The sequence below is a fragment of the Geospiza fortis genome, unplaced genomic scaffold (genome assembly GCF_000277835.1).
Source record: "Geospiza fortis unplaced genomic scaffold, GeoFor_1.0 scaffold298, whole genome shotgun sequence".
NCBI lineage: Eukaryota > Metazoa > Chordata > Aves > Passeriformes > Thraupidae > Geospiza > Geospiza fortis.
This window is the reverse complement of record NW_005054506.1, coordinates 27420-36140: the sequence shown is the minus strand read 5'-3', so window position 1 is coordinate 36140 and position 8721 is coordinate 27420. Positions and strand designations below refer to the sequence as shown.

Below are 8721 nucleotides of genomic sequence, written 5' to 3'. Positions count from 1 at the left end.
GAGCAATCAAATCCTTCATCATCTGACACAAGAAGCACTCTCTATTCATGGAGTCAGAGATGCAGTGCAACTGGTAAGTGCCTAGAATTAGATCAACTATTTCTTTGCTATGGTTTGTATAAGAAGTGTGGGCAAAACCTGAGAGGTAAAACTGTAAGCTCTTTGTATTGCAACTACCACAGGTGAACACAAGAGAGGAAGTAGAAGATCTCTGCCGTTTGGATAAGCTGATAGATCTCATCATTCCACGTGGTTCATCACAGCTAGTCAGAAATATCCAGAAAGCGGCTAAGGGAATCCCAGTGATGGGTCACAGTGAGGGGATCTGTCATGTGTATGTTGACACGGATGCCAGTGTTGAGAAGGTCACACGAATAAGTAAGCTGTGGGACGGTGACTTGAATCTCATGGGTGTAATTGAACTTTGGAGTATGCAATGTAGTTATGGTAATTTATAATTTATATATTATCCAAAAATCTGTGTTGTAAATGCTATGTAACTAATTATGTACTCTTAAACCTCAGTCAGAGACTCAAAGTGTGAATATCCTGCTGCCTGTAATGCTCTGGAAACTCTCTTAATTCATCGAGACTTGCTGAGAACCCCATTGTTTGATCAGATCATAGACATGTTGAGAGTAGAACAGGTTAGTCACTCATATTTGTGTTTTGTTTTGTGGTTTTTGTCTGTTTGTTTTCTAAAACTTTAGAAGCATTTGGTCTGGCTGGCGTAGCCCTGTTTCCATGGCACAACATTTTAGTTACCCACATGTGTCTTTGTACATGTCAGTGAACTTTGGTTCTCCAGACAGCATCAAGTGTTTCTGTAGAAATTATCTGAAAGCAGCTTATTCAGTACAGCTACAGGCGATTAGTGGGATACCTTTATTATATACTTCCTTGTATATAGCAAAAATAATCTTCTGCCATAAAACCATATACACAACCTTTCTCTACCTTTTCAAATTCAGTCAGATGCAAAGCCTTGTCTTCCTGAATCTATTAATTTAGCTTCTTACCCAAGTGAATTCCCTTCTATTTTCATCCTTTCTGAATTTACTTCATGTGTGTGTTTTTTAAAATTTTCCTCTTGGATGCCCTTTGTTTCCACCCATTTTCCCTCCTGGTATGTCAAAGGATATCAAAAGGCCAGCATACTAATTAGTTGTCTAGACACAAGCAATGTTTTTTCAGTAACGATAGCAGAGATGCATCAGGAAGAAGTATCCATGAAGTAGTATGAATTGCAAGGGTCTTCACACAGCACTGTATTTGACAAACAGAGTGCACAGGCGGTGATTAATGGAGGATAGAGAGGTCATATGTTTTGATGCTATTAAAAGGGTTGTAGTAAGAGAAGCTGGTAAGTAGTCAAGGAGCAAGTTCTCAATGTTTGGGGCTCTTTAATGTCTAGTTTAGTTGTTTCTTGGGAAGGGTAGAATGCAAGGTAGATGTTTGTATTTTGGATGGGAGGAATATGTGTACCAGTGCATTTCCACCACCAACCCTAACTGATCTCCTTATACAGTGGGGAAGATATTGCCTTTGTCTAATCTAACCTGACAACAAGAAATATGCAAATATTGGGCAGGATTATGCAGTTAAAGTAGTTCATAGTTGCACAAGAAAATGCTGGTTTACAGATATTGTCTTAAAAGCCTTCATGTTTAGTAGACTTATGCCTTATTTCCCATTATGCTTCTCTTGTCAAAATTTCCTGTTTGAATGGAAGTCCATCTGCATGGAATTTCTGTGCTGTACCTGTTCTAAATTATCTCTCATTGTTTAGGTGTTTTGGCAGAGGTTGATAATGTGTTAAAATTTTCTTTATAATAAATGAAAAATATCTGTGTGAGGTTTTTTGGTTTTGGACCCAGTAACTCCTTTGTGTCTTAGATGTGCTTCAGAGATGGCTGGTATCAATTTATAAAGTAAAAGGATAAGAGTCATTCAAGATCTGAAGGCTTCTGTAGGTGCAAACTTGGAAGCATTCCTTTCGTTATTCTCTGCATTGCAGTTGCTGTCTTAAAACAAAGGCTGGTGTCAGTATTTTAGCTGTTTTCCTGGCAGTGCTGTACTGGCCTTTTCTGCCTAGGAACTAAGTGATGCAATTGTTTTAAGTAATTTCAAATGAGTCCTGAATTAGAGGTTGTCATGGTAGGTAGCCAACCTAGCATGTAATTTGTTGTACCTCGTAGCTAATTCACCTATGTGCCAAGTTTCCCAAAGTGTAGGTGTATTTTTCTTACACTGCATGCATGTTGTGGAATTAATTCCACTCAGTGTCTAAGCACCATCCAGCTGCCTGCTTGCTCTCCCCTGCTCCAAGTGGGACAGGAGAAGAAAATTAGAACAAAACCAAGGAAGCTTGTAGGTTGAAAGATAGCTTAATAAGTGAAGGAAAGATGAAGAAGAAAGGGGACAAAGAGGAGGAAATAATCCAACAAAAAAGTAAACCCTGAAACAAAACTAAAAACCCACCAGCAACACCCACAAGACTTGCTGTCTGCCACAAAAAACCAATGCCCCCCATCCAGTCTCTTGGGCAATGCCTACCTTCTTCAAAAACCCCCTCCCCTCAGTTTGTATTGCAGTACATGACATTATACAGTATGGAACACCCCTTTAGTCAGTTCTGGTCAGCTCTTGGCTGTGTCCCCTCCCAAATTCCTCCACACTCCCAGTCTTCACACCAGGGGCACAGAGTTGGAGCTGGAGGGAAGAGAGAACCTTGATGTTGTGCAAGCTCTGTTCAGCAACAGCCAAAACATTGGTGCGTTTTTAACACTGGTTTAGTCAGAAGTCCAAAACATAGCACCACAGGGACTGCTATCCATCCCATATTGAGTACAAGAAGCTACACTTTCACCTGAAAGGCTCTGGTATGGTCAGTAGCCACAAACAAAATGTTTCTGGTGTTGCAGGTGAAGATTCATGCTGGCCCAAAGTTTGCATCTTACTTGACATTCAGTCCTTCAGAAGTGAAATCTCTGCGCATAGAATATGGGGACCTAGAATGCTGCATTGAGGTGGTGGACAGCGTTCAAGAGGCTGTTGAACATATCCACAAGTATGGAAGTTCCCACACGGATGTTATTATCACAGAGAATGGTTAGTGACCTGGCTCCTTCTTTAAGCTGCTGTTTTGGTTTGACTGCTAATTCCTGGTGTTAGTGCAACTAACTACATACATTGTAGTAGTCCGTCCCTTGGGTCTGTGCCAGTTCAAAACCTTACTAGAGCTGTGCCAAGACAAAGGCTGACTCTCCAACCAAACCAAGCCCAGAACTTCTGTGAATCAGCTGCAGTTAAGGTCACGTTGATCTGTGGCTGGCCAGTGTGAGTCAAGTAGGCTTCTGTTTCTATACTTCTTGCTGAGCTTAAATGCTTGTCACTAAAAGGCATGCATTCGATACCATAACTACTGCCACAGGACCTGGTGAACTAGTGATTTATATTGGAAGTAGAGTTGCTCTTGAAAGTCTGTCTTGTTGCTAAGGGCTACTGACCTCCAAGTTGCTTATGTGTGGCATTTCTGCTTAGTAGTTCTCAAATAGTACTTGCAATAGCAGTTGAGTTTAGGATTTCTCGGTATTTGGAACAATTCCATGTTTGAGACTAATGGAGAGCTGACTGTAGCTTAACTGTCTCAAAATGCTGTTTAGGGCAGCTGTTCTTTCTCCTTGGTCATGCAACTAAATCTGTCTTTAACTAAACTGAATGGAGTTAGAATTAGACATCTTTTTGCTTGCTTCTAATCTTTGTGTGCTTATTCTAAGATTTGCAGTTGTGTCTAATTGATAACCGTACTGGGAGGAAGGTAAAAATGAGCATGGCTTAGCCCAGGCTGGTTAAGTACTGTCTGATAAGGTCACACGTTAAAGTTGTATTGTTACGTATGTTCACTGTTTTATGCAGTGTTTATTGGCATACATGATCATTCTCTATGTAATGGATTTCATTTTTCTCTGCCTCTTTCCCAGAGAAAACAGCAGAGTTCTTCCTCCAGCATGTGGACAGCGCTTGTGTTTTCTGGAATGCCAGTACCCGATTCTCTGATGGCTATAGGTTTGGACTTGGTAAGAGGAAAGATATTGTAGGGTTGTGACTGCAGAATTTTATGGTGTGTGAACAGTGTGGCAGTATGAATCTTGAAAGATAGGATTAGTCTCTTATCTTACTGTCTAAGAAAAGGTTTTCAGGAAAGGTAGTGTACAAAAAGTTGAAGCCTAGAAATTTCATCCACACAAAGGTATTTTGGATCCTTTGAAGCGCTATTCAATTGCAGTAAAGTATGCTGCATGTGTATAGTGATAGAACAATGGAATACAGGATGTGAAACTGCTGAACAGCTTTCCTTTTGTTTCTCCTTCTAACAATCTTGTAAAGAATGCAATGCTTCAGTCCTGCTGGGAAGATTGAGGTGCTGTCCAGTGTGTGAGTCCTGCTGTGTTAAGGAATGAAGGGTAGGAACTAAACTGAGTATCAACTGATTAAATAAACAGGTGCAGCTACTGTGAATTGCAGAAGATAAAGGAAACATGCCTTGAAGAGGTAGAAAATCAGAAGTCTCGACTACACGCTATTACTGTGTTAGCTGGAACAGTGTTCCATGTGACTGAAAAATTCCAGTTAAGGTCTTCCCATATGTCCTCAATGTGATAAAAAAGGATGTAAGATCATAATCTTTACTAGTTTAGCTTTTTTTCTTGTTTGAAGGATTATGCCCTTAGACCAGTCTTAAGAGCAATGTAGGAGATACCTCTCTCTCTCTCTTGCATCTTTCTTTCTGAAACTAACTGTATTAGCCAGAAGCATTACAATTTATAATGTAATAGTTAATCTCCTCAAGCTTCTCTGTTGGGGAAATAGAACTGGTATTTGGAGAGGAGCAAAGAGAAAATGGCAGGTCCCTGAAAGGCAGGCAGATTTTTCTACTTTGAGGTTCAAAAACATTTAGTATGAAGTGGACATCATCAGAGGATTAACTACCTTTATTTTGGGTGTTTCCTACAGGTGCTGAAGTGGGAATTAGTACTTCGCGTATCCATGCACGTGGACCAGTGGGAATTGAAGGACTCTTAACAACGAAGTGGTTGCTGAGGGGGGACAATCATGTTGTTTCTGACTTTTCAGAGCATGGGAGCATGAAGTATCTTCATGAAAGCCTCCCTCTCCCTCAGAGAAATGCCAACTGAAAACACTGGGGAGAAAACCCAGGATATAATTATTTCCTGAAGTTGTTCAGGCTTCAGGATAATCTCTGAAGCTGAAGGAGTTTGTTTTTCATTGTCAGAAACATTGTCCTTGGTCATTTTGCAGTGCAATGAATACAAAATTATCCCATCAATGAGAATTCTCCCCCTCCTGCCCCTTTCACTTTCCTTAGACAGTATCTGCAAACTGATCTCACTTCTCCCAAAGACAGAATTTTTCAAATCATATAGGTAACATAAGGATTTCAGTATCGACTACATTACTTTTTTATCACAGTGCTCTCTGTAGCAAATATGTTTGTTGGTGGAACTTAATTTTTTTTTTTTCCTAAGTTTCGTTTTATTCGAGTATCTGTTCTGGAGAACAGACTCAGTAGTTTTGGTTTTGAGGGTTTTTTTCTTCAGTCTTAGGATCATGGCGTCTCTTGAGGGCCGGAAAGCTTTATGCTTAATTTCTTTGTATTTGATCAGTCTTGAGATAGGGGGACAGATGTTCCAAATGTATAGTAAACTTTTGACCAAGAAACCTTTTATATCTAATTCTTTGTATTGTTGGCTATTGTAGATAAAAAACATCGTCTGCTACATTAATTTTGTTACTTATTTGTACCAAAGGTTTATTTTCCTTCGGTTTATATAAAACTTACTCCAACAGCATTTTGGTCGTGGCTTGACCAGAATGAAGCTCTCCACTTGCACAAACACTTCTCATGGTGCACTGCAGCCCCGCCACACGGCTGGCAGCCAGAGCTCCCCGAGGGCTGCAGGACATCCCGCTCTCAGCTGGGGGGTCCCAGTGTGCTACTGCCCCATCAAGACGCTGTTTCCTTTCCTGCCAGCTGCTCTCCGCTGCTGTCCTGGCATGGGTGGTGGACGCACCGTGCTTGGGATCTGGTGCTGCTGCACCCCTTTCTCCAGTCACAGGGGCATCACAATAGGGCGCAGGGTGCATCTCCCCTCTGAGCAGATGCCGTAGGCTGCTGGACATGGGTGAGGCGAGTGAGATGCCTCGGTAGGTGTGGATGGCTCTTGTTCTCTGAAGGTGGCACGGCAGGAGAGCTCATATTGGCATCGGAGGGTTGCAATGCAGAGGCTACAATGGGGGTTTTGCCTGGTCATGAGGGCCGTGGTGCTGTCATGACCACGGTCAGTGTGTGCAGTCAGCCCCAGGTGCACGGACACCCAGCAGTGGGTGGGCCCCAGAGCAGGGCAGTGGTACTGAGGCTCCCCTGCCTGGGCTTGCTGGCGAGTAGCAAGGAGAATAGCTTAAGAACCCCATCCCTCCAAAGTGAAGGTGAGGGAAGGGGGGATATCTCTGTGGAGAGGGGGCAAAGTTGGGAATTGCAGGGACGGGTTTAAAGTCAGTGTAGGGGACAGAGATGTTCAGGAGCAATTCCCTTGGAGCAAGTCAAGGGAGCAGGTTAGTTCTCAACAGGATGTGAGAACTGTGCCAAGGAAAGCAATTCCAGCATGTGTCTATGTTGTATAAACTCTGTTAGTCTGTATTCTGCATTGTACACTGTACCTTCCTCGGGTCTTGATGTCTCCATAGCCCTTAGTGATCACTAGACACCTTAGCCTTCCTGCAAGTCACAAGTGCATTGCCATATCAGCTTAGTGCCTGTCAAGCCTTTCTTGTCTTGCAATTCCAGCTTAAGGTGTGGATCTGTTTGGTGTCCATCACATTGTAGATGTTTCTGAGCAGTCATCCCTCACAGTGGTGAGCCAGGTAGTGCCTTCAGTTCCGTTTCTGTGAGGTTTTTATTTGACAGAGTTGTCTCCAGGGACTGCATCCCCATGTCCATAACAGTCTTTTGTTAAAGCTTGGCTTCTTGCTCATCCATCATTCTGCTTTTGATGGCTCTCATCCACATCTCTGCTGATGGCCGCAGCAGTCACCACTTTCCACGGCTACTGTAGAGCACCTGCACTGTCATGGCACTGTTGGACCTCTCTGCTGGTGGGTGCCGTATTCCCTGTGGAAGTCATTGTTGCTTGTGCACTTATCGCATCTCACAGTCACAGTGCTTGCGGTGTTGGGTGTCTGTGTCATGGTAGGAGCTGCCCTGCCCAAGGGTGTAGCAAGACTAAAGACAGGGTAGCACAGCCTCAGGGTGGTGTAATAAATAGTATGTTGATCTATGTAGATACTTTGGTCTACTATGTAGACCATACGGTTCATCTCTGGGCTGTAGACAGCAGGTGCAGTTATCTTTGTCTTTTGAGGGTGCCAGGCTTTGGCCTTCAGTGAGCAGTAGTGGGTATGGTAGTGGAGTGGCTGGGTCTTGAATGTGCCTTGCCTTTTACAGGTGGGGATCAATATCTGGGTTCTTGGGTTCTTTTAGCTGTGTTAGCATAGAGTAAGCTAGAACTGGACAAAGTCAATATTTGATAGACCTTTACTTGTCATGGATTTCAAAAACAAAATGTGAATTTGAGTGCTCAAGCATTTCTAATGAATTTTTAAACCCTACGGGCTTTTAGTTAAGGTAAAAACTCTACTCCTTTTAACTGCCCACTTGCCGGATGAATTCTTTGGTCATATCCTGGAATTTTATCTTTCAAGGTTTGGAAAAAAAGTTAAAAGCCTTACAAAAAAGGCCTTGTGTTGAGTGTGAGGGCATGAGAGCACTGATCAGGTTTTATTTAACTGTAAAGATTAACCAACAATTCTAAAGTAATTTTTAAAAATTTCATTATGGTTTTCTTTGCGAGTGCACTTGTTTTCATCCTGGAAAACACAGTTTAGTAGCTAGAAAGTTGCTATTTTTCCATGTTCTGTAGACAAAATGGAATTGTCTTCAGAGTTTCTCGTCTCTTACAGACTGAGATAGCCTGGGAATTAATATGTGGGTGATATTGCGCTGCAGTGTAGAACATTTCACTTTAGATTGAAATCCTGTTAATATTATTGGAGTTCTCTGATGAAAATTTGATCAATGTAATTTGCTAAATCAACTGTGATTTCTAAAGATCTTACACAATTATGGGTTAAAAAAGGTGTGAGTATATGGAGTGTTTCATAATGCAGGTGTATTTAGTGCCAGAGACAAAATTGTGCCGAGTCAAAATGTGAATTGAAACATTTTAGTCGTGTGTGTTACATGATGGTAATATACAAAGCAGTGTTAGTGTTCTGAAACATTCCTACAAGCAGGTGTTTAAGACAACTACAGAGGTAAACTAGCTTTGTGGTTATTTTGGGGATCTTTTTGAACCCAAACTCCTGAGCAGGAAGAAAACATTGCTGAAGCTCATGCTAAAGAAGTCTGAATGGTGAAGAATTAATGCCGGGTAAAATACGTTGAAACGCAGTACTCTTGCTTTAAAGAACAGAGCAAGCACTTTTCTTGCGTGGCTGTGGTCCTTGCATATTTATAATGAAACCCGTTGCGGGGCCAGCAGCTCTGTGCACTGCTGTATCGTTTACAGCTGCAGTAAAGCTCGACAGCTTTTACCAGAAGAGCCCGTCTCTGGGTGCAGCAGGTCGGGCCCGGGTGCTGCC

The 8721-nt window shown here is 42.2% G+C and overlaps 2 protein-coding genes across 2 annotated transcripts in view; both read left to right on the top strand.

Moving 5' to 3' along the window:
* Positions 1–5807, top strand: part of LOC102035419 (delta-1-pyrroline-5-carboxylate synthase) — a 26614-nt gene extending 20807 nt beyond the window's left edge. Inside the window, 6 exon segments of the mRNA XM_031063462.1 lie at positions 1–73; positions 183–378; positions 526–647; positions 2925–3111; positions 3984–4079; positions 5017–5807. The exon segment at positions 1–73 is cut by the window's left edge and continues 5 nt beyond it. Coding sequence (XP_030919322.1) covers positions 1–73; positions 183–378; positions 526–647; positions 2925–3111; positions 3984–4079; positions 5017–5198 — 856 coding nt within the window. The 3' untranslated portion in view covers positions 5199–5807.
* Positions 5808–6314: 507 nt separating this feature from the next.
* MSH4 (mutS homolog 4) overlaps positions 6315–8721 on the top strand; it is a 26826-nt gene continuing 24419 nt past the window's right edge. The window contains exon 1 of the mRNA XM_014310267.2: positions 6315–6510. Within this exon, the coding sequence (XP_014165742.1) occupies positions 6315–6510 (196 nt within the window). The remainder of the gene's footprint in view (positions 6511–8721) is intronic.